Source organism: Halichoerus grypus, chromosome 6, assembly GCF_964656455.1.
Source record: "Halichoerus grypus chromosome 6, mHalGry1.hap1.1, whole genome shotgun sequence".
NCBI lineage: Eukaryota > Metazoa > Chordata > Mammalia > Carnivora > Phocidae > Halichoerus > Halichoerus grypus.
Window position 1 is genome coordinate 73,353,400 of NC_135717.1, and position 26,270 is coordinate 73,379,669.

The 26,270-nt window shown below is 40.1% G+C and overlaps 1 protein-coding gene across 2 annotated transcripts in view; it reads left to right on the forward strand.

The window, feature by feature from the left end:
* CCNY (cyclin Y) overlaps nt 1-26,270 on the forward strand; it is a 220,788-nt gene that overhangs the window by 164,758 nt on the left and 29,760 nt on the right. Inside the window, exons 3-7 of one of the 2 annotated variants that reach the window (XM_036084126.2) lie at nt 338-372; nt 16,249-16,349; nt 22,064-22,099; nt 23,214-23,271; nt 23,355-23,474. In XM_036084126.2, the coding sequence (XP_035940019.1) occupies nt 338-372; nt 16,249-16,349; nt 22,064-22,099; nt 23,214-23,271; nt 23,355-23,474 (350 nt within the window). Of the gene's footprint in view, nt 1-337; nt 373-16,248; nt 16,350-22,063; nt 22,100-23,213; nt 23,272-23,354; nt 23,475-26,270 lie in introns of those variants that run through there. The other variant, XM_078075381.1, reaches the window with a different exon arrangement.

Consider the following 26,270-nt stretch of genomic DNA (forward strand, 5'->3'; position numbering starts at 1 on the left):
ATTCTAAATTAATGGATGCATACAAGTTTTATGAAATTACTACATAATAGATTTTTTAGTTATTAGCTGCTGCCACTCAGTGAATCGTAGCTGCAGTTGTTTTGTTAGGGTGCCGTACTTTAAGTGGGTCTATATTTTGCTCTATTATTATATTATATTTTGCTCAAGTTCAGATCTGCATTTGTGCTGGTCACATAGTCTTATCTACGGTAATTGAGCATTGGGTATGTTGGTTGGTGGAAGGATGAGGCCGTGACACAGAGGCCCTGTCCTCACCAACCTGCCCGGGATTGGCATGCAGGTGTTATAACATCTGTTGCATCTTTTGTTTTCACAGTGAGAGAAAAACGCAAGAGTCTCTTCATTAACCATGTAAGTGAAGCTGTCTCCTTGTGTTCTTCATAATGATTATACTGTGTAAAGAGCTTAAACAACTATGTCTGGAATAGGTACAAATGGTTTGTGTTTTTTTGTCAATACGTGGAAGAATGTGAAGAATGTTGTGATGTACTTATGGTGTTTGGCTTGTAATTGGACAAGCATGGCTTGGTATTTCCACTGTCCGAAGTGTTTTTCCAGAAGCCCCACACTGCTCTTGTTCTGGGAAGATGTGTGTGAACAGTACCACAGCACATCTACGCAGGTCCAAATGAAAGCCACTTCTTTTAAATTTCCAATTCTTTCCTTCTTCTACCCCACCCCCAAATTACTATTTTTCTCCCTGTAACTCACTTCTATTTGAATAAACCCATAATTGTTTCTGTGAGGCTATCTGCCTCCACACACACTTTCTTCTCCTTAATTGGTATTTATAGGTCCAGTAGAGTCTCTTTGTTCTTTGGGTGCTCACAGAAAGAATAAACTTGGTAACATTTTAGTTTTAAAAGGGTTTACAAAAAAATTCAGCTCTAGTCTTTTGGCCAGTTCTGAGCAGTGTCTCCATCATCTGCTGGCCAGGCATAAGGTGTCTCTTTGAGATACTTCGTTGTTCTTCCTTGAGCAGCAGGTGCAGCTGGCTGGCTCCATCTCTGCTCTGTCCACCCTCCCACTAACACCTCCCCACCCGGTGACCCCCAACTTGTACCTCTCAGGACTGTGAAGACCTGCCACTTTCCTCTCCCTCTAAATATATGCCTCTTTATTTAGGAAAGAAAACTGTCTCTCTGAGGTATGGAATGATGAAGTAGGTGAATTGCCAAAATAAGTATGCTATAAATTCTCATATTGAAAAGAAGAATGATGTATTTGACCTTATAAGGGTTTTTCTGAGAATTTCTAGATTGTCTGCCTTTAAATATTTGTGGATTTTGAAATATTTGGCACTGAAGCTGTGTTAAAGAGACTTAAAGCTATAATATTGCCTTCCCTGCCTTTTGGAAATCTGCACAAAATGCAGTTGAAAAGAAATTCATAAGCTGGACCCACGCTCTCAAAGGGGCTCCATGCTTGGCCCTTAGGAGATTGGCAGGGTCAGGATATACATGCCTATATGGTGTTTGAAGGGTTAGAGAGAGGGTCTATAGTTTTTATTGGATTCTTTTTTTTTTTTTAAGATTTTATTTATTTATTGGACACAGAGAGAGAGACAGCAAGAGAGGGAACACAAGCAGGGGGAGTGGGAGAGGGAGAAGCAGGCTCCCTGCTGAGCAGGGAGCCCGATGCGGGACTAGATCCCAGGACCCTGGGATCATGACCTGAGCCGAAGGCAGACGCTAACGACTGAGCCACCCAGGCACCCCTTTTATTGGATTCTTAAAGCATTCGTGAGCTCTTCCCTGGCCTTCTCATATTTTGAAGCATCAATGTATAAAGCATCTATGAAATTAAAATTTATGTCGCAGGGAAAACATATACCTTATTTAAAAAGCAGTATGTACCTAGACATAGAAATTTGAGTGATTTGAACTAATTTTATAAATCCTTACTTTTCACTTCTTTGCCTGCTGGGTGCTCTCGGGTACTCTCTGACTCATTATTAGCACGTCTGACAAGGAACTTGCAAGGAAGAGAGAAGAGCTCAGACTGCAGACAAGTTACCTTTCCTGGTCATTGCAGCTCTATTAAAGGCGTTTTGAAGAAAGAGGAGGACAGGAGTTTGTCCATGCCAGCTATTGTGATTGTGGCAAATGAGACAGAGATGTACTCTCTAAGTGCTAATCCGCAGATCTGTTTGTATGCTTTCTCCCACGTAACCTCACACTTTGTGTGGTGTGCAGTCCTGGCACACACGGAGTACATATCTCTTGGACCGAGAATATGGATGAGAATGGTAGGCTATGCACTGTAACCCAGCTCAGCCCTCACACCTCTGTAAAACATCTCATCTCCTGACACAGAGTGAAATCACACAGTTGTTGAAGTCTGCTCTCATGTGCTTGTTCCTATAGAAAAGAAATCTCTGTGTTGATGACTGTGTAACAGCGTGACCCTCCAGTCTGTGAACAGACCTAGTTGCAAAGTAGCATATTGGTTCTGGCTGCGCTGGGAAAAGTCACTGGAATGTGCTGTTCCAACCAACTGGAATATAATTTGAGTGAAATTACTACAGATTCAATTAGGCTAATAAACCAGCTGTGCTTTTCAGGTTTTGAGACACTTAGGAGGTTAAGTTAGACACTAGACAAAGGGTAAGTCCTCCTCCTCCTCATCAGGAGCAGCAGTGGTCGTCTCTTGAGTACTTTACCCTGTTTGTGCTAGGGTCTGTTCTAATTAGTTGAACCTCCTTAGTAGCCATTCTGGGTAGGTACAATTTATCATTTCCATTTTACAGATGAGGAAAGTGAGGCACAAAGAAGTTAGCCAAATAAGCAGCGGGCCCGGGATTGGGAACTGGGTGGTCTGGCCCCAGAACTCCCCTCTTAGCTCTCATCCTGTATGCTTCTCAGAGGATGATGCCAGTTCCCATTTGGATGGAGGTTGTTAAGCTTATTTATCTAAAGTTAGAGATGACATTTATAATTAAATTTTACAGGATCTTTTGTAGGACTCATTTCTGAATATGGGCCCTAACTAAAATTTGTAATCTAATTTGTTGTTGAACTGTGGAATAACAGTTATTCTTTGCCCTTGCTTATAAAACCTCTTTATTTTTTATTTGCTTTATTGTGAGGGATGTTGTTTCTTTAATTTCTCCTTCAAGTTTCTGAAGAACATATTTAGTACATGTTGCTAAGATAATCTACGAAGAGGCTACTGCTAACGAACAAAGAAAGCAGTGGCTGTATAGGTAAGCCATTTTTAGAATGGTGGGGGTGGTCAGCTCTACTCCTGGATAGTGGTGACTTCTACTAGTTGGAGGAGAATTCGGCCTTTCTGGCTCCCAGCTAGCAACACCTTAGCAAGTGACAGGAGTAGACTTTGGGAATATTATGTAGGGAAAGGATCAGTTGAGAATGGAACACCACCCAGGCTGGAAAAGAGATGGGCCTTTAACTGGCTCAGAAGAGCCAGGACAGACATAAGATTAAGTGAAAGGAGGCTGCTTCTGAAAGAATTATTATAGGTTTTAAAGCTTGAAACCATTTGAGGATAAACCTCTCTAGGTATTTTGACAGTTAAGTCAGGGTGAATTTTAAAGATTAATATTCTACTCAGCATCTATCTGTTTTATTATTTTTTTAAAGATTTTTATTTATTTGACAGAGAGAGAGACAGCGAGATAGGGAACACAAGCAGGGGGGGAGTGGGAGATGGAGAAGCAGGCTTCCCGCTGAGCAGGGAGCCCAATGTGGGGCTTGATCCCAGGACCCTGGGATCATGACCTGAGCCGAAGGCAGACACTTAGGGGCCGCCTGGGTGGCTCAGTAGTTATCTGTGTTTTAGATGTAATTAGTATTAACAGTTGTTGGAAAATATAATACATTATGAAAGACACTTAGGTTTTTAAAAGAGGGTTGGGTAAAGAGCTTTGTTTAAAGTTTGTACTTCATTCAACATTTGCTAAAGTTTTGGCTTTGCTTTTTCTTTAAGGTAGCTATTTTAATGAATCTTTTAATTAAAATGTGAAGATCTCTCTTATAAATTGTGAGTGGCGTTGCAGGTGTCTGGAGTCTAGAATCACTGTTGAAACTGAGGGAAAACTTATGCCTTTTACTTTGGCCTAATTTTTCTGTGACATCCTCTTGCCATTTGGTGACAGCATACCTAAAGTGAATGGATCATTCTAAGAAGTTGAAAAGAAATTTAAAAAGAATGAATCAGGGGCGCCTGGGTGGCTCAGTTGTTAAGCGTCTGCCTTCAGCTCAGGTCATGATCCCAGGGTCCTGGGATGGAGCCCCACGTCGGGCTCCCTGCTCAGCAGGAAGCCTGCTTCTCCCTCTCCCACTCCCCCTGCTTGTGTTCCCTCTCTTGCTGTCTCTCTCTCTCTGTCAAATAAATAAATAAAATCTTTAAAAAATAATAAAAAGAATGAATCAGAAGTTGAGTGGCTGGACTACCTTAGTCTCATGAAAAACAATTACAATATTTGTCTTAATAATGAAATAGGTGATATTTCTAGAAACTTTGTGAGAGAATAAAGTAACTATAGGGTGTTACATATCAGTTAAGCAATAGTCACACTGTTAGCTGGACTTAGAACCAAAAGGATTTTGCTCAAGCTCTAGACCTACCACCTGATAATTTGGGGACCTTGAAAAAGTCTGGAAGTCTCAGTTCTCCTGTCTCATAGAATAGGACATAATTCCTGGCTTACCTGATTCAAATGTTACAATGGAAAGGAAGGTGATTTGCAAACTAATTGTAACACCATATAAATATGTTGATGTTATTACTATTACTGCCTCTTGGAATATAGATAAATTCTGTTTAATTTTCCAAGTTCAGTACCAAAACTGACAAAAGTCTTTCTGGTATTTTGAGTACGGGTACAGTGTTTTCATAATTGTAAAGATCAGGGTGGAATATATTCTCTTCAACTTTGGGAATACTGCTGTGTAGAGAGTCGATAGTCTTCTTAAGTAGATAAATTCTGAATTGATTTCTGCCATCTAGCTTTGAATGGGATAGTAGATTCCTTCTCAAAGGATGTCTATTCTGTTATACTCTACATCTGTTAAGCCATAAAAGTCTAAGAATGAAGTGAGTTTGATCCAGGAACTGAAATTTAAAAAATTTGAAACCTTGCTTTGCCTCTTTGGGAAATTTGCTCTTAATAGAACACAAATTTATTGAGTAACTGCTATGTTGGCATCAATACAATATGCTTGGACGGTGTGAAAGAAGCCTCACTAAGATTTTAATCTCAGTAAGATTTTAAAAGTCCAGGAAGATCAAAGGATCCAGCCTATATTTTGAAATAATTTCAAATTTATAGGGAAGTTGTAGTAATACAAGAGTATAGGATTTTCACAGCTCACTGAGGGAACCTTAGATATTCTGGCTCTCACACACTCATTCTTCTTGACACAGGATGTTGAAATAGGGGGCACACTTTGTTATTTTATCTCAGTTTTTTTTTTTTTTTAAGAGAATCTAGAAATGATAATGGTGTACACATTGATAATGTTGATAGAGATAAGTTCGTGTAAGGTGTCAGGTCCTTGAGTGTCTTGGTTATATCTATAAAACACTTTCTCTTGTCTTGTCCTGTTTGTCTCCTGTTTGCTCCTCACCCACCCTTTCTTCATGTGGTCACTCTTATTATGTGGCACAAATAAAGTGCGGCTTGTAAAATGTAATGGTGTATACAAATACAGGATAGCTAACAGGTGGAATTGCTTTCCTGGTGCCTTCGTAGGTCATTTTGAAAACTACATTGTCCTTGTTAAGACACACAAGTAAAGGGGTCACTAAACCAGGGTTAGGATTTGTCCTAGAAACTTCACGGCATATTGTTGGTGGGAGTTGCTCTGTTTGAAACCATGATCTTTTGTACATGCTGTTAGGATCTCATCTGTGAATAAGACAGCACAAATTCTTGATCATGGTTGCCTGGTTTTCACATTGCTTAGACACTGCTGTATGGCTGGAAGGAGCTGTTCTTATATGACTTCAGTCTGTGACTTCCCAGTTCCTTTGTTGTCATTTACTAAGGGTAGAGGGGACACAGCTGTTCCTCACGTGAGCTGGACAGACACCCTCTTTACTGTGCCATTTTATTTTTCACCTTTTGCTCTCTTAACCTCAGTTTCAACTTCATCACCTTGCTTAGGGATTTCTAGAGTAGAGAAAGCAAAGAAAAAACAGGAAGTCTGAGAAAGAGCAAGGACTTTGCCCAAAGAGCCCTTTAAGAAGCAGACTCTCTTGCCCCTTACTCTTTAAGCAGAGCCTCCCCTGCCCAGCATCTCTGTGTTAGTCTATTCTTTTACTTTATATAAACATTGTTATACATATATATGTTACATAAAGTTATATGTGTTATATATGTTATGTAGTCATATAAACACATATAACTTTTACACATATATGTATTTAACTTTTTTGGGAAAAATTTCAAACTTATAGAAGTTGTAATAATAATAGTACAAAAAATTCCTGTATACCCTTTACCTAGATTTACCACTTTTAAGCCAGTGTTTTATCACTTTCTACCCATCCTCTAATCATTATTCTATGTATTTTCTTCTGAAATGTTTGGGAGTAGATTATCTGCATCATTCCCTTTACATCCTAATACTCTACTGTGTATTTCCTAAGAACAAGGTTATTCTCTGTATAACTAAAATATTGTTATCAAAAGCAAGAATTTAACATTGGTAAAATTCTTTTTAATTAACTGTCCATAATCCAGTTGTGGTAAGTGGCCCCATAATGTCCTGTGTAGCATGTTTTTCTCTGGTACTGCTTTCAATCCAGGATCACACATGGCATTTAGTGGGTGTGCCCATCAGTGTCCTTTAATCTGGAGAGATCCTAAGCCTTTCTTTGTCTTTCATGACACTGACATTGTTAAAGAATACCTGGCCAGGTGTTTTTGTTTGGTTAGTTTTTTAAAGATTTATTTATTTATTTATTTGAAGGGGGGGGGGAGGGGCAGAGGGAGGGAATCTTCCAGCAGACTCCCCGCTTAGCATGGAGCCCAGCGCAGGGCTCAGTCTCAAGACCTGTGAGATCATGACCTGAGCTGAAACCAAGAGTCAGATGTTTAACTGACTGAAGCACCCAGGCGCCCCAATTTGTTTTTTTTTTTAAGATTTTATTTATTTATTTGACAGAGAGATAGAGACACAGCGAGAGAGGGAACACAAGCAGGGGGAGTGGGAGAGGGAGAAGCAGACTCCCCGCTGAGCAGGGAGCCCGATGCGGGGCTTGATCCCAGGGCCCTGGGATCATGACCTGAGCCAAAGGCAGACGCTTAATGACTGAGCCACCCAGACACCCCTGTTTTTTTGTTTTTTGTTTTGTTTTTAACAGAATGCTTCTCATTTTGGATTTGTCTGAAGGATTTAGGAAAGCATTTGCAGCCAGAATACTTCATGGAATGCTCCCTTGCACTTGTTAGTGTTTCAAATCTGGAGACACAATATCCTTCTGACTTCATTGGTGATGTTGATTTTGATCACCCTGCAAGGAGCTGTCCATATTCTCTACCCAGTATTTAACGACATTCCCCCTGCCAACTAATAAGCAGTCTATGGGCCATGCAAATATCCTGGTCCTTATCTTCAACCCCAGATTTAGCATCTATTGATCATTCTTGCTTGAACTAGTCTTTATATTTTGGTTGCAGAATGCTAATTTTCCAGCCCCATTGCTTCCTCCCCATGTGGCAGTCATTATTCTGTTCTCAGGGGAACCCTTTCTTCCCATCCACCCATTCTACCATCCACCTTTAGTATGGACTTCTGGATTTCTGTTTTTTCAATGATAGCCATTTCTGTCCTTAATTATTTTGATGCTCATATTTCCCTAGATTGTCTAGTGGCAGTCTTTTCAAACTGGCTCTGTGTTCTTGCTGCATGCCCCCGTCATTTTTTTTGAGCACTCTCTTGCTTTTTAGTACAGTAAGATGTTTTAGGCTCACCTTGTACCTCCCTGGGTCAGCCCTGGAATCAGCCATTTTTCCAGGGAGCCCTGGTTCCCCCCCCCCCCCCCCCCGCCAGCCCCAGTGACAAGAGTATTAGAAACCCAGATCTAGAATTCATTGTACTCCTCGCTGCTGGGCGTCAGTGTTTCTCACTGGCCCATTTAGTAAACATGGCTAGGAAAGAGACGTTTTAGAAATCATTAATTCCTACTGATACTTTAATTTCCAGTTCTAGTCCATCCCATCAGGTGTTTTCTTGCTTTTGGTTTTTAACTATTTTTTTCCTTCTATGAAAAATTTATTTTTAAAAAACCAGCTTTATTGAGATATAATTTACATACCACAAAATTCACCTATTTAAAGTATACAATTTAATGGTTTTTAGTGTATTCATAGAATTGTGCAACCATTACCACAGTCAATTTTAGAATGTACTCATTACCCCAAAAAGAAACCTTGTATTTATCAGCATTCACTCTGTTCTTCCTCTCCCCCCAGCTCCTGGCAACCACTACTCTGCTTCCTGCCTCTACAGATTTATCCCTTCTGGGCATTTCATAGAAATCTAATCGTACATTATGTAGCCTTTTGTGACAGACTTCTTTCGGTAGCATGTTTTCAGGGTGCATCCACATTGAATTAGTTTATATTAGAACTCCATTCCTTTTTATGGCAAATACTATTCCATCGTGTGGCTAGGCCATATTTTATCTATCCATTCATCAGTTGATGGACATTTGGGTTGTTTCCACCTTTTGGCTATTATGAATGATGCTGCTATGAACATTCTTGTACGGGTTTTTGTGTGGACATATATTTTCATTTCTCTTGGGCATATACCTAGGCGTAGAATTGCTGGGATATATGGCCATTCTATATTTAACATTTTGAGGAATTGCCAAACTGTTTTTCAAAGTAGCTGGTCTTTGGCTTTTCATATTGTGTCTGCAGTTTTATGAATTCAGTTTTAAACTCTGATCAGCAATTAGCTACTTGTTTCTTCAAATCGCAACTCTTATTTTTTCTTTACTTCCGTTTTACTTTTTAAACTTTTCCCAAGAGAAGAAATTACCTTCAGGGACCAGGAACATTTTTACCAATATGACTATACCTGCATTCATTGAGAATTTTGAAGGGATGACGCTTAAGAACAAGTTGGTATAGCAAGAACACTTTATTAGGAGTCAGGTGGCCTGAATTCTGATTGTTCTGATAGAGCTCCCCTTTGTGATGCCCAGTTCTTGTGTGACTTGGTAAAGCACTTCGATTCTGTCACCCATAAAGAGGAATGCTATTGCTTACCTCCCAGAACTGTCTCGCAGGATAGTTATGAATGGCAATGGAGATAGGATATGTGTGGGCCCTTAAACATTTGCATTGTGCATATTTGAGCTTCTGCGACAGTTTCCTAATTATGTAGAAGAGTGAGCTCAAATGAAGTAGGAAAGAAACTTGAATTTCTTATATTCTGAGGCAAGTCTAACCTATTTTTGAGTCTTTCTGTAAATTAAAAATTTTAAGACCTACATTGGATAAACATCCACCCTACTTTACCCCCAGCATTCTGGAATATGCTCATTTCCCACCCCACCCTACCCAGAAAATACAGCCTGGACTGTATATGCCATTGCATTTAAGAAATGAAGTAATAGAAAAAAATGTTATTTGGAAAATGAATCTCTCTTTCTTTTGTAGCTGCAGAAAGGACCCAGGGAGCAGTAAATACACACTGTGCTAGTTGCCCTGCAGAAGCCTCCGGAGGGGTTGGGAGGCCCAGGGCGGCGCCGCACGTCCTCAGTACTCAGCCCTCAGTGCTGTCAGGAAAATCTCTCTACCTCAGATAGTGCCAAACCTAAAAGATTATATTTCTGGATTTTGCCTCACAGCCAGAAATTTAATGACAAAAAGTACTTCTCATTGTAGAGTTGGTGCACTGAGCCATAATAAAGCCAAGATTTGACCTGGGATTGAAGTACATTATGAATGTAATTATTTTGTAGTGACAGCATGCATGACTCACAGTAGAGCATAATTTGACCTCAGTGCTGGCATTTGCCCTGTTTTTGTTCTTGAAATCCAATGTTGGTTTATTTTCTGTTTTCATAAATTAATGATTTTGTCTGCTTCGGTTCTTAATTCCATGGATGTTTGCTTTTTCTTTTAGTTTTTCAGAACTTGTTTTTCCCTGCTATAAAAAATTGATCCTGCTAAAAGCTGTTCAGTCTCCCTTTTTCTTTCCATGGAATATTAGTTTGTTAATACCTTGAGATCAGAGACGAGGGGTCTTCCTTTTGTTTGTTCTGTTATTTTGTCATTGGGTCTCTGAGGCCTGTGGTGGTATTGGAAGGATGCTGGTCTCAGCTGTGAGTGGTTCTGCCCTCTTGGATAAGAGGGTTTGTATGGACTTGGAAATTGCACAGAATGTCCTTGTATCCACTCCATATTGGCTGTGTGACTTGGGCAAAGATACTTTCTTAATCTAACGAGGGAACTACCACACCCTGCCTTCATGGTTTTATGAGGCTATCTACACATCATGAGTGTTCAGGTGGGGTGGCAGGTGGTGGCTGTGGGCACCCCAGCCCCTTTGTCCACCTCTCCTTGCTCTTCCCACATATATTTTCCACACATCAGGCCTTCAGTTAATTCTTAATAAAGGAATAGTAGTGCAAATTTCATTTCTCTGTGTTCTGGGAAACTAGCCTTCTCAATGAAGGTCATGGCTTAAAAAAAAATGAGGGAACTTTCATTTTTGAAGATTTTATTTGTTTTTCAAACTTTTACAACTTTTTTTCCTCTACTAATATTACCTCATATTTTCTAATGCTTTATTTTTATTTGATCCTAACAAACCCTAAGAAATAGTAGGTCAGTTTTGTCCAACCATTGAAAATGGGAAGTTAAAGCACAGAGACTAAGTGTTATTAAGTGACTTAATAATACTCGTTGAGCATGTCCATGTGCTCAGCACTCCAGGTGTTACCCTGGGATAGCCCTCACAGCACCACAATGAGCTCTCCATATTTTATAGATGAAGACATTGAAGCTTGGGGAGGTAAAGCATATAGTGACCTTATAATTTATTGCCCGAACGGGACACTGTTGAGTGTGAAAAGGGATGCTGTTGTTGGTTACTCAAGGACAGCGGGCAAAATCAGACTGTCCCCAGCAAGCCAGGACATGTCATCTCCTGCTTAACTAACTTGCCCAAGTTTACGTAACTGATCAGTGGCAGAGCTACAACCTGAACTCTAGGCTTTCAGACTCCAGCATGCTCTTGCTTCACTTGTACTGGAGTGTCTCGTCCACATTAGCTCCTAGCAGGACCACAAGAGGGCCAGGGCTTTGGCCCCTTTGTTTGGCCAGCCACTGCCCCGCTGCAGTGTGTCCTGAGTGCGTCATTATTTCTCTGTCCGTTGGCAAGAGCCCTTGCCATGAGCTCCTGTTTGCCAGCTTTTTAATACATGGCACTCTCCTTTCTGCTGTTGGTAGGAAGGCATGGACTTTGGAGTTAGACAGATGTGTTCACAAATGTGAACTCTGGCATCTTAGATTTGACCTTGGAAACATTACTTAATTTTGCTGACCTTTGACTTACCTATAAAATGAGAATTCTGCCTGCCTTGCTAGGGGTTTGTGAGCTGTAATTGAACACATGTAAAGTATCCAGAATACTGTTGGCTTTTATTTGATGGCCATTAAATAAAAGTTGTTGTTGTTACTGTCATCATGTCACCGTTTAATTATATCTAAGTGTAGTGTATGTGGAAGGAAGAAGTGAGTGGTGACCTGGGGACATGAAGAGATGATGAATGTCTCCTCCCTGCAATGGAGAATCTCTGAATTATTTAAGCAGGGAGGTGACATGATCTGATTTGCTTTGTAAAAAGATCACAGTAGCATCAGAGGAAGACTGGTTTGGAGAGGAATGAGCCTAGAGACAGGATGGCTTTTGCAGTAATACAGGTGAGAAGTGATGGAGGCCATTCATATACCAGTTAGTGGCTGGAGGGATGTACAGGAAAATGCTTTTGAAATGTATTTAGGAGGTAGAATCAATAGTACTTGATGCAAGGATACCAAAGGAAAGACAAAATATGTGTGGGTTTCTGGTTTTAAGCCATTATTAATTGAATGGAAGAAGAGATTCGTTTGTCATTTGAGGTGCCTATGAGGAACATTTAGGTGGAGAGCTTGGAAGAGAGGTTTTGCCAAAGAGGAGAGATTTGGGACTCAAAGGAGAGTAGAAGGAAGTTGAACTAATGAGACTACAGGAGGACCCCTTAGGGAGAGAGTATACAGGGAGAAGAAAAGACTGTCACCTTCCAGGGAGTTCAGAGAAATGGAGTCCACAAAAAGGGACCTACTAGCCAGAAAAATAGAAGGAAACTAGGAGAGAGCTAGGACTGGAAAGTACTCATTACAATAGTGGTTCGGGGTTCTTTGTGAATGGGTATTGCATGTGGAGTGTGAGCCAACTTCTAGAAAATTTGAAGAAGCGGAGTCATTACCTAGCCCTGGCCTGGAGAATGGTAGGTCTTCCACTGGAGGTGAGGGGGGCAGTACTACATGTTTGTTTGCAAGGGAGGAAGAAGCAGTAGGGTGGATGCTGCCTGATGGGCTCTCAGTTCTCTGCGATGCGTGGTGCTGCGGGAGCTCAGAGTGAGGCAGCTGACAGAGGATCTGAGAAGAAGGTGGGGGTTGGAATACTTGGGAGAAGGATTTCTGGTCGTTGTGGAGGGTCCAGTGTCAGTCTTATCCCTGAACCATTTCTCTTTGTTCTGCACTTGGATTGTCTGTGTGTGTTTGTGTGTGTGTGTGTGCGCACGCGCGTGTGAGTACTTTCCAGTATATGAGGGACATCTAATTGGAATCACAGAAAGGGATGATCTCATTATTTGGGACACATGATAACTCTTCAATAAAACCTTCTTAAATACACAGTCCAACAATTGTCTGTTAATGGATCTGGGTGTAAATAGGTTATTTTATACTGTGGACATTATGTGAATAGGTGGACTAGACAATCTTCACTCCAGTTCTAAAAAGTTTTATTCCACGTATTTATTACTTAATTTGTAAAATATACACTATTTCAAAGATAAAAATTTTTATTAAAGTATTTTGAATAATAGTTTAGAGCATTTATTTCCTTAAAATCCATAATTGGGCTTCTCACTGATTGGACTGTTCTCTGCTGCTCTTCCAAGCAGTTTGTGGTTGACATTATAGTATCTGCTCTTTCACCAAGACTGTCATTCTTGGTACCATCTGTCTGAGCCAGCTAACGATACTGTTGTGCCCTTCCTTTTCCAGTAAAACGTTGTCTTAGGTATTTTCTTCGGTATATTTCTAATAAGTTACAGACATTAGCATAAAAAAGCATTCCTATCACTTTTTTGACATGTTTAATGTACTTTTTATTTAACAAGGACTGATGTAATGCTTCTCATATGCTGGCCCTTCTCTAAGCACTTTGTAAATATTAGCTCGCACCTGCAGTTGCCACTCTAGCATCTGTCTTCTTGACTGCAGCTCTCCAGCACATCATGTGGCCATGTTATTTATGAGCAAGACTGAAACCTAATTGGAAGATTTTAGATGTGCCAAACATACACATGTACGAGCATATGGACTTTTCAGAATCATGGGATGATGAAATTAATGTAGTATTATGCTATATAATATTAAAACTGAGAACCATATATCTGGTGCACCATGTGCTTATTCAAAATATTTAACAAATGAGAACACACTTTTCTGTGAATGTACATGTGTCTCTGATGCTTCAGAGGCTTCACAGACATTTCCAGCTGTCCGTGTTGCAGGACACACATTGGTGCTGCTCGTCGGAAGGTGTTGGTGCCTGGGCTGGCTCTCCCTTCCCTCTGCTACACAGAACAGTTCAAAACAGAAACCAGAGCAGGAGAGCAACCCCAGAGGCAAGAGCTTTTTTGCTGCAGGATTCTAATTATTTGAGCCTTTTAGTGACATGGATTTCAGATCCAGAGAAGTACACATTCTCTGAATCTTGTAGTCCTGACATTCAACAAGTGACTTAACACCCAAATGGTATTATAGACTGATGAGGCACCCTGCAACTAAAAATCTTTATAACTCAATACTGAGGATTTGTATTCAATTTAGACGTTGTTGTAGAGTTTGAAAGCTTCGTTGGTGTTCCCCTGGCAAACTGAGGGCTGTGGCACGCCAGCCCTGAGTGCTGCGAGGCTGCTGTTCTGTGGGGCTGCTTTCAGGTAACCCTCTGACCCTTAGGGGACTGTGTGCGCCAGGGGGTGTGCCTGCCCGTGGGCTCACGGAGGGCGTTTCTTAGACTGCGGAGGGATGTGGATGATGTTCACCTGTCTCATATCCTCTCCTTGACACCCATGCTCATGTTTTCTTAGGGAAACTATTTATTCTTCGCAGTTCCTATCACACTTTAATCCTGAGAAATTTGTGTCAGAAGGAATAGTTGTTTGAAACCACACGAAATAAAGTGAATTATTATTGTCCTTTTGCTTCATTGTTGGGATTATATCTAAAGTTACCCTGTGTCTCTAAAAATTCATTAACATCAATTAATTACTGAATTTTTGTGTTAAACATAATATCTGTTGAGATTTTGTTTGTAGTAGGTTTTACACCCATGGGGAAAATTTCATAAGACCTTTAAAAGCTTGCCACCTGTATTAATAGCTATATTATGTTCTGAGTTTTTAAAGTGTTTTGTGTGACTTAAATATGATTGCTATAAGAGCTTAAGAAGAGAAAAAATTATTTTTAGTGTCTTTGGATTGTCGTAATGAGAATGTTGTGATTAATTTGATAGATGTGAAAATGCCATTTTAAAATTGACATTCAAATTGTAACTTGAACTTTGCAAGTTTTTTTTGTGCCCTTTCCTTACACAGGCACAAAACAGTGTGAGCTTACGAAGGAAAGCCGGAGAACTGAATTTCCTGACTTTGGTTATTTCCTTCTGACCCACATGCTATTTATAAACCAGTGCCAGGGAGGGTTATAATGTTTCGGTAGTGCAGTGACCTCTAGCTGTGGTCTAAGGAACTGGACACTTGAAATCGTGACTATTACCATTTATTATTTAGTTTTGAGGAGAGATTCTGTTTATAACATTGGTTTTGTATTTCTCAGGCTATTGCATATTTTCATAATTTTATTAGAGGAAACATGATTAAATATAAAGTAAATTTTAAAGTGTGGAATAGGGCCTTTGGTCTCTGATTAGCTTTAAGGCTTCCTTTACATTTGTGAAGTGTGGACACAGGATTTTATTGCAGATGGGCACTTGAGGCAGCCAATTTTATTAGCTCTGAAGGGATTATTTGCATCAGTTGCTGAAAATGCCTCTTAGACTGTCAACATAGCACCAGACAAATGGAAACTTGTTTGGGTGATTTGTTTTTGTTTTTTTTTTCCTAACTTGCTTTTGAATAAGAATTATCTGGAGTAATGTCTACTAATCATATCACCCACATATTGGCAAAAATCTATTTAGTATTCAATTAGATGTCATCAGTGTATAATTTAAATTCTGTTTTCTTTACCAGTACCTTTCAGAAGTAGTACTCAGTGCTGAGGTGCTTCAGAGAGCCCAAAGTTTTTACATTTGTGAAAGAACCAGTCATAAGACAGAACAGGCACTACCTGAAGGTCATCCATTGGTTGTATTTTCAAAAGTATCAGATAATCTTCCTCTTTAAAATGTGTTTCGCCCTAACAAAGCAATACTTTTTTCTTTATAACTTCACCTCCTGAATTCAAGCTGATTAACCAGGAGATCTAAATTTACATTGGCTGCATTTTCCATGGCCTCCAAATCAGCTGTTCCCCAAGAATAAAGAAAATGGGTACAGTTGTCTCTTGCCTTCATCTTGATGCATAAAACCAGGATGCTGCCTTAATTAGGGGCTTTCACCGGTGTAATGAGCAGTGTACTAATTTTTTCACACAGGCCCCAGGGCAGGTGATTTTTATGGATCCTGCAACACACTCTTTGGTGCTTCCTTGCAAGAGAGTACTGTTCTCCCAGTGAAGGAGGTTTGGGACTAGCAGTGGTGGTAGTGACTTTTACATGTAGAAGAACAAGGGATTTCATTGTATGAAGAAAGTGTTTTTGTACTGTTCTTGCTGGTGGTATTATTATTTCTTGCTAAGACATTTTTCCTCTGTGGTCTGATATCAAGTTTAAGGGGATGATGTTTCTTGGAAGAATTTGGAGTCCCACTTAATTGTCCTGTCTTGTTGCCATTGTTTTCTAGCATCCTCCAGGACAAATAGCGAGGAAATACAGTTCCTGCTCCACTATTTTCCTAGATGATAGCACAGTCAGTCAACCAAACCTCAAGTATACAATTAAATGGTGGGTATACTCATTTTTGCTTAACTGAATGCTTTTTCTGTTCCTTAACCTGACAGCTAACTGGCTGGTTGTGGGGTCTGGAAGTGGTAAGATTGGGCTGGAGGAGGCCATTGACTATTGAGGAAATCTGTTTAAAAAGTGATCTTGGTAGTTAAAATGTGGGGTGTTCAAAATATTTGAGCACATTACCATTTACATAAAAGACCAAATTTAAAAATTATTTTAAATGTAGATGAAAACATGTATTTGATTTCTACCTTCCCACTTTTTATTAAAGCCATCCTGGAATAACTCAACTAATATTTTACCTTTGAAATAAAGTGGGTCTTTTGTGGTCCCATTTATGACTCGGGGCTACAGTAGAAAGCAGGCCCGACGGTGACGGTGTATTTGCCCAGAATCGAGAGATCTGAGTTCTGATCTTGGCTCTCTCAGCAACAGGGAGGGTTTGGGTAAGACCCTTCTCTTTGGAACTTTGTTTTAAAGTGGGGCTTAAGGGAGGAAGGGGGGAGTCTTTGGATAAACTCCTTTCCCTTTTGGGCTTCAGTTTCCTTATTTTAAAATGGGAGGTAAGAGGGAAGGAACACTTTTTTCTTATAATGTTCCATTAGCATTGTGATAATAATAGCCTTCGACAGAGATCACAGAAAATCTGATGTGCTGGGGTCTGTAGTTATCATTTCAACTGCAAAAAACCTGGGTTATTTTATTTCTATATGTGTTTAAGAAATTACACAGTTAACAACAGGCCAAGTTAGTGTCTGATGTAAGTGTTTAAATTTCTGAATAAGAAGTATTCTTTCATTTCAGTGGGCCATGTTCTCAGGCTTAGAAGCCCTATTCTGAGTGTGACCATATGTGACAGTAAATCCCAGTCTCAGTCAGGCAGCAGGGACTGTGTCAGTCTTCGGTGGAAAGCAGCCACTCCGGGGGGCAGGGGGAATGGGGCCACTTGGAGGGAGGCTGCCTTGTGTCCTCAAGGGCCGCATGTTTTCTGAGATCGAAATAGAAATGCAACTTCTTCCCTTATTACCTTGGCATTTAAGGGCTTGATAAATGACAAGTGGGCATAAACCCAAACGGTCCACGTTTGCCGCTGGGAAAAGGTATGCATGTCCTAGCCTTGGGGCCACGGTTTACTGCCAGGAAATAGGAAGTACAGTAGCTCTTGGAAGTAGTTTCTAGAGTAAATCATTAGTAATTGTGGAGAGCAGCAGAAGGCGGCTGACATCTGCACAAGTTCCGGAGAGCCTGGAATGAAAGCTGCTAACTTCCCTTTAATCCTGGGACCCTCTTGGATGTGAAGGGAGGCCAGGTAGAGCAGAGGCACCTTCACTTTCAGGGCCAGCAGGAGCTCTTGGGATTTACAAATGGATCCCATTCAGTTGTTCAACACTTCCCCCTTGGACAACTTAAAATTGCCACTGATTGTAACATAGACACTTAGGAGCCTGGTGGGAAAACTGGCTAACACTTTGATAGTTCAGTGTCTCCTAAGTTATAAATGTGCTGCTGTGCAAACCAGTGGTTCCAAGCCCTGGCTACACCCTGGAGTCCTCTGGGAGCTGGAAAGCACAGTGATGTTTGATGTCTTGCCCTACAGATCTGGTATCTGGATTTTTAACACCTTCCCTAGGAGATTCTAGTAGGCAGCCAAGTTTGAGAATTCCTGATGTAAGTGGACAGTTGCTCTCCTCTCCCCCACCAAAGTTCACTTGAAACTTTTAAATTATAGGTTAATACGTGGAGGAAAAAGAGCTAAAAGCTGGCCCAGTTAAAGAGTAGACTGTTGAAACAAAACATTCAGTATAGATACTGTGACTTCCCTGATCCAGAAGACATTTTCTTTGCACCACCTGAAATTCCTTTAGTCAGTAATTCATTTATTTTAAAAAGTGCCATCTTTTTCAAAATGTGTATTTTGGACCTGGAAGCAGGGTGGGCCCTAATTGAAGTAGTACCATCAGAATCCTTCCCTGTAAATGCCTGCATCTCCCACTTGGCTGGGTTATAATCAGGGGGCTAAAGAGTAAAAAACATTTCAAGGTGTTATCAGGTCTGGCTGAACTTTAGCCAGGGTCTTTGATGGTATAAGGGGAAAGGGATGCTCAGAAGAAGAAGTAGTGTCAAAAAGCAGGATAGGAAGAAGCTAAATCCGAATGCCCTCCTATTCTGAAATTGTACCTAAAACTTATCCTACACCTATCAAAAGGAAACTCCTATTTTCCTTTTTTGCTTCTTCTGCTTTCCCTAAATCCAAGCCCTTTTCTTGGTCGCCTCCCCTGGGACATTAAAAATACCAAAACCATTAATACTCTTGGGCTTCATTGTGGACATGGTGAGTATCTGTGGGCTGAACTTGCAAGTATGACCTTGTTTCTTTGAGAAAATCCTCTGAGTTCTAAACATTGATTTCTAACTTAATTTTTAAAAGAAAACCCTTCTGTAAATTGTGGGCTGCCAAAAGGAACAAACGTATTTACAAATTCTAGTTGAGGAATGCATGGAGGGTCAAGTGCTGTTCTAACAGTGAACGAAAAGTCTTAAGTGTAGCAAGTTTGGGTATTCTGTGCTCATTCTTTTCATAGACATAATTTCTGAGAACTTGATTTTCCCATCTTTCCCCTAAATGCCAACAGCTGTGGTATGAATTTAGCATTTGCTAACCAACCCCCATGCCTCTGCAGCCGACCTCCATCTCCCCCTTAAAAATCCTGTAACAGGCATAGGAATGACGATTAGAAAAAAGGGTGGAGGGCCAGTAGGGAGCCCCATGCACGCCGCTGGCCAAATCACCCATGGTCCTTGGCTTCTGAGGGTTGGAGAGAGCTGCTTGCCCACCTGCCTCCACCCCCTTGGCTCAGCTGCGCTGTGCTGCCAGAACCCACCACCTCTTGGTCTTCAGAGATTTTAGGATTGTCATATGCTTTGCTAGGTAAGAGGACAAGTACAAGGCCAGCAGTCACAAATCTGTTTTGTTTTCTTGGTCAAGAAAATAGCATTTCTTTATTCCCAGCTATGTGGCAAAAGCAGTTGAGCAAACCCTTTGGTCCAAATGTACTTCTGGTTTGACCCCAGCCCATCTTTGGTGAGACCTCACCATTTTCTGAGGATGTAGCAGAACTGACGAGGCCTCCGAAGCCCAAAGTGTGGGACTGATTTTCAACTGACTGCCCTGTGCCCCCAGAATCACTTCTTTCAATATGACCAACTAAACTGGCCCATGGAGCTGTGCTGTATGTGAATTCTGAGCTTGTTTTCTTAGTCTTCGGGATGTAACCTTGAAGGGAAATTGTCCTACCTTGTTGCTCTATTTTTCCTGAGTCTAAGGCCATGATGATGTCCAATCTTGCTTTTGGCTTGGGAGATTCAGAAGATAGTGACCTTGGGGCCCTGAAGATTGCAGTCGATTTGCAGAAGTAAAAACACCCCTTGAGATGAAATTATTGCTAGGGGAATAAGCATAATAATCATGACCTTTGTTTGAAATGATGCTTTTGTATATTTTGTGTGGTTATGCTAATAGCTGTGTAATATAGGTTGAATTGTCCTAATTTTTTGGTGAGGAGATGTAGGCTCTGGGAGGTAAATGCACTCTAATAAATGAAGGAGCCAGGTTTTAAACCCAGGTGGTTCTGACTCTCCATCCAGAAATCCTTTTCCTGTGTCATGCTCCCTTGAAGCGATGAACCTAGTCACTACAGCAAACCCAGTCATATGAAACATCAATATAACTCTGACATTAGATTAGAAAAAAGTCATCACAGCATGACTATTAAACAAATTAAATGGTAATTTCTTCCTTTTCCCCAGAGGCAATGTGGTAGCACGAAAGGGCCCAAAACCACCAGTCAGAAATCCTGGCATCCAGTGTCTGAACCTGAATTTTTCTCATTTATGAAATAGAGTTGATAACATCTGCTGTTTTTCATCACAGGGCTGTTAATGTATGCTTGAAAACTGTATTATTTTTATTTTTAATTCTGAAGCCCTTTTACCCCAGTTACAATTCCTTTGTCAGCTCAGATACTCTTGAAGATGTTAGGAGAAAGAGAATATATTGCCATTTGCTCACGAGGACTTTTAACACTTAGCTGAAATCATATGAATGAATAGGTCCAGAGAGAGAGAGAGAGATGTGGAAGACGAGTGATTTCTTGTCTGTTGTCATAGGAAGTCATAGGTAAGCCTCTGAGCTGTTTGGAATCCAACGCTGAGTAAGCTGAAATGTTTAGGACTGAGCCCTCCACCTGCGTCTTGATGCCCCGCATGGCAGTTTCTGTGCTCTGAGTACCCAGAGCACAAGCTGATGCAGCCAGTTGGTGATACTGTTAGAAGCTTAAAAAATAAATTTTGTTCTCCTCGATAAATTTTAAAGTAAAACAAAAATAGTGGAATGATTTATTTAGACAGCTTACAGAAGAGGAAATTAAAAAAAATATATTGGCCAGTTAACATGAATAACCCTGCTAACTTGATAGGTGATCATTGAAAGCACTCACATTGAACTCACATTGAAAACAAGTACACTTCTTTACCTCTCCGGTTGGAGAACCGTTTTTCAGAATATTCAAGGTAAGTGTCAGCAAGGATGAGGTTGCAGCAGACACTGGTGGGGAAGTACACTGGCACACTTTTTCTGCAAAAATAGTTGGCAGTGTGTGTGGGGAGCCTTACGATTATTAATGACTTCAGATTGGGTAATTTCTACTACAGAGTGTTTTCTTAGGGAAATGATATAGTCCCAGGTTGCACAAGTATTTGTCTATGAAGATATCAATACGGTGTTAATTATAATTGCAAAATACTAGAAACAAATTGAGTAGTAGGGGGAGTAGTTAATTATTCAGCAGCTATACAGTGGAATGTAACCAGCCATTTAAAATCATGTTTTAAAGCATATTTTAATGGTAAGAAAAATATTAATGACAAAAGTAGTATGCAAACCTGTTTACACATATAATTTATAGATAGGAATAGATATCTAAATATCTCAAGCTAATAGTAGTCATCTTTGGGCAGAGGGTTTACTTTTTTACATATATACTTTCTATATTTTCCAAAAGTTCTACAATATGAATATAATGCATTTTTTTAAACCAGAAAAACGTTACTTGGAAAAAAAATATTCAGGAGAGGGGAGTGTTTTCATTAAATTCACATTTTTTAAAATGTAAAATAGAATTTTAAGGTAGTGTTACAAATAAGAGTTACAGTACTATTTCAGCAAGTGGATGAATAAGTTAGGTGGATTGCCAAGAGGTTATTGATTTAAGAAAAAACAAAAAACAGCAAACCACTGTGGGTGATACTCATATTTTTTTGGTACTTATAAATAAACCACAATTTTTCTAAACTAGGAGGTGTACTAAGTTGGAAATTTCCAATGGTGTTTGATTTGTAGTACCTGTTTTTACATAGTGCCTGTATTTTACAAGTTAAGAAAGCTTAAAATTTCAGTAGAAAGAGAATTTGTTTCTAAATACCTCTTGAAGTTTTGGTATTCCTGGAAAAGATTTAATATTTATGGGAATGAGTACAAGATTGATTTCCTTTGAGGAGTGTGATTTCTTGATCAGTATTCTGAATTAAATGGGACTGTTCAGGTAGATCGTTTGACTTTTACTTCAATTTAAATATTTATGGTCAGAAAGATAACATACAACATTTTGAATATGCTTACAAAATATTGAACCCTGCATTTTATTTTACAGTGTAGCTCTCGCAATATATTACCACATCAAAAACAGGTATGTGGATGATTAATTTTGTGCTAAAAACATTACACATTATCTCCTATTATGTTTTTCCTATTTTTTTCCTTTTATGTTGTAGTTGCTTCAGCCTTTGTATTCTTTACTCATGTTTTCCTGGAATTTCTAGTTAGTATAATTTACCAAAACTTCCTAGGTAAGTGCTGAATCAGAGGAAACCAAATGGGTGTTTGTGTTTGAAGCCAACAGAACAGAACAAATCTTCTTGATAATGCCCAGCTTCCTTTTCCTCTTGATTTTCTGTGTGATTTGCTTAAACATTCTTTCTTTTATAAAATATTATTTTAAACATTTACTATGTGCAACTTCAACATGAGAAAAAATGTTTATAGTTTTAAATTAGAAGAAACTTTGGTGTAAATTTAGACATAAACTATTTTAATGTAGTAGAAACCTTCTCTCTGATAGAAGTCAGATGACGTAAAACAGATGAAAGTAGAGCCTTGGCTGGTGAAGTGCTGTTGGTCTCCAGTGCCCAGCTCAAGGCACTGTGCTTACAGTGCAAGTCACCACTTTAAATGACATTTACTGGCCTTGTAACAACCAGCCATTCTTTTATAGATGTATGGGTTACTGAGTTAACCTTTTCTACACATCACCTCTTGTTTTTCAATATAAAATTGTGAAACAAGTGTTTAAGTTTCATGTTGTGAAAATTTCAAATAAATTTCTAGGGCACACTGAATGTTCATTTTTACCCTTGCACTTCTTTCCTTTCAGCTACCATGTAGTGATGGTTTAAGCATATCCATTAGCCTTTGCTGAGAAGCAAGATGTTTAAAGAAGTTTGTCACTTGCTTAAATTTGGTTCATTTGAAAACTCAGAAAATGAAAATCTAGATTTTTTTTTTTGTTTAGGTTAATTCAGCTAAATGTGGTTTATAACCTTTATTTCATAGACGGTTTAAATAAAAATGATTAAATATTGTACACAAGAAAAATTATTATTTGTGGATAACCAATAGCATCTCCAACATTTAACATTGACTTCAGTTTCTTGAAATGTGTTAAATCAAAATATATTTTTATTTTATTTTGAATGACATTCTTGCAGAAAGTGAACTCCATTTTCTCTTATTTTCCCCACCAGGGACCCAGATGGAAGGATGCTCTTAGATATTTTTGATGAAAACCTTCACCCTCTCTCGGTAATCTCCTCCTTCTGGTGATTAATTATTTCTCTTTTGTTTTTATTGGGCGGCCAGTCATCTGAAAATATTTCCTTCCCCAGAAATCCGAAGTGCCACCAGATTATGATAAACACAACCCAGAGCAGAAGCAGATTTACCGGTTTGTTCGGACACTGTTCAGTGCTGCTCAGCTGACGGCCGAATGTGCCATTGTCACCCTGGTGAGTGCCTTCACAATGACTGCAACCATTCTCTAGTTCGTTGGGGTGGGGTGCAAGCAGGGAGTCTCACCAGGTACCTTAAGGGAACTACATCTTTGCTTTCAAGGTTGTCTTTTCTTTTTTTTTTTTCCTGGGAGAATAGAGAATGGATCTCCCAAAAGAGGGTGTGAAGTCTGTTCGACAGTCCCCACCTAAAGTCAGTTGTAAAATCACATTCAAAACTTGAAATATTAAATCCACATAAGTAAAACCTTGGGCTAAAAGGGGAATAAGAAGGACCAAGGCCACTTGCTCCCTACTAACGTCCAGGTTTCCTATTGTTGATTCCTTGCAAAGGTTTTAATGACATTAATAGGATGTGATGAACACATACATCCTATATGAATACCTACCTGTATAGGAAGAAGTACTATATATTACTGCCTTCTCTTTTGTGATTTTTGTGACAATAATGTGTAAGATATTCAGAGACAACATGGACGTAATCCGCACTTTAAGACTCAGAGATAAAAATCTATAATCTTACTTAGATTCTTAAAATTTTAGGGGCTATTTAGGTCAAATCTCATTTGGGAAATAGATTGACAGTGGAACACATTCTCACTGACCTTTTATGTTGCGTGCAACTCAGGTAAGAAGTTAGCTCTGCCTGTGAGTGAGCCCTCCCGGAGGGAGAGCAGAAAGCCATTCCCTGTTGCTTCTGAGAAGAGATTATTGTCTACTAGAAAATTTACAGGCCACCCAAGGACCCTTTGTATCTTTGCCACACTAAGAGCTTTGTGCCCTTCAGCTAATTCAACAGTAAACCTGTTTATTCATTCATTGGTTCATCCAATTGTGTGTTCACTCTTTCTCTCACTGAACTTGCCACCTCTTGGGTAAAACAGACATTCAGCAAGTAATCATTGGGTGATTTGGAATGATTCTAGGTTCTTCGGTCCCATTTGAGAAATATATTTATTGCTTAGGTTTGTTCCCCCAAAGGATTTCAAGTTCTTACAAAAACATGCAGCAGGGAAACAGGGTTGAAATTGTTGTCAAGGGAAATGGTGATAAAGAGAAAAGAAGGGTAAGAAAACCAGATGAAACCATGGATGAGGTTACTACTAAACTTTCATGCCATGAAGAAAGATTTATTTTGAAGCTGCTGCAGGTGGAACATGGTGGTGATTTTTTTTTACCTTTAATTCCTAAGGAAATTATGACCTGTGACCTGATTGTTTAGATTTATTAGCATGAAGAGGTTAGTGTCCTGTGGAAGACAGAGGGCTGAGATTTTAATCCCTGCCGCTTTCCCAGCTTCAGCCGAAATGTTGGGAGAACATCTAAAGTGCATTCCATTTCCAAGGGTGACAGGGAGGATTGGTTGATTCATGTCTTTGGAGTGCTGTAGGAGTGGTGCATTTTTGTCAGTAATTGTAACGACTGAAATTTTCACTTGTCTTGTTAGATAAACTGGTGGCTTAGCAGGAGATTAGCTTGTATTGGGGTCTTGGTAGTTATAACCTAAAGATGAGCAGCTTTGGGGTCACACGTAGTGGGTACAGCACTGCAGACCAGTTCTCTGGTGGCGGCTGAGAGTCAGCCTGCATGCCTGTGGGCAGAAGGCACATAGATGCGTGCTCTGAGCGGGACCCTTGTGTGGTAATTCTTCCCTTCCCTGTGTCCCTTGGAATTAGAAGCAGCCGTTCAGAACAGGTTCAGTCGAGAGTTGACAGAGAAGCATTAATCTCTGCCTTTCTCCTGGGCATTCTCTTGGCATCTTGGCATGCTGCCCAGGAGGAGGCTGGGTGGTGGGGGGAGGACAGCAGTTAGCCCTGGCCCTGTTGCCCACAAGTAACAAAACTGCAGCCTGCCTGTGGTAAGAGAGCTTCCAGGACCTTCAAATACCCAGAACCTAGTTAACTCAAAGCAAGTATTTCACGGCTTAATTAACTTGGTTCTAAAAGAGTAACAATAACTTAATATCACTAAATGTGTTTTTTTAGCCTAGCAGAATATTCGAAAAGCTCTGCCACTGGTACTGACACATGAGGAAATTAAAAAGAGGATGAAATAACTGAAATCGCACCTTGCCGATTTCTGATAAGTTTTCACCTCGGGGCATTGTGTCATATTCCCAGCAACAGCTGGGGGAGGCCGGGGTTGGGTGGAAGGCCATGGCGTCAGCTGCCCCTCTGTAGCCCATCCTTTCCCTCAGGAGTTATTAGAGCTGGGTTAAACTTAGAGCCAGGAACAGACAGCCTTTTCAGTCCCACGTGTGCTACTTGGATAACAAAATACAGCTCCCTGTCTAAGCCAGGGATTTTGATTATAAGGATGGGAGACCCACACAAAGAGTCCAAGGCAGGAGATTTATTGGAAGGTTCAGGAGTCCCATATATCCCTGTCCTCACCCTACAGCAGGTTCCTCTGTCCGTCCCTCTCTCTGGGGCTGCCTCTTCTTGTCTCTGCTCCTCCCTTTGGGTTTCCAGTATTGAATTTCAAGTTGGCTTCTGGTCGGGTGGACGTGGCAGGGAAGTAACTGTCCTAACCTTGACTGTCCATCACTTTTTCATTTAAGGCCCAACACTGGCTAATTCAGCCTCTTGTGTTTAGTTCAGATTTTGGAGAGGGGATAAATTTTGATTGGCTTCATCAGTGATTGGCCCAGTTCCTTTGGGTCAGAACAGTCAGTCATGACCCAGAGGTGATAGGACAGAGGGCCCAGAGCTCTGTCCTGAGTCATTGTTTTTCTCACTCTGTTCAAAACCTCCAGTGGTTCGCCATCTTCCTCTGAGGAAGACACAAAGAAGG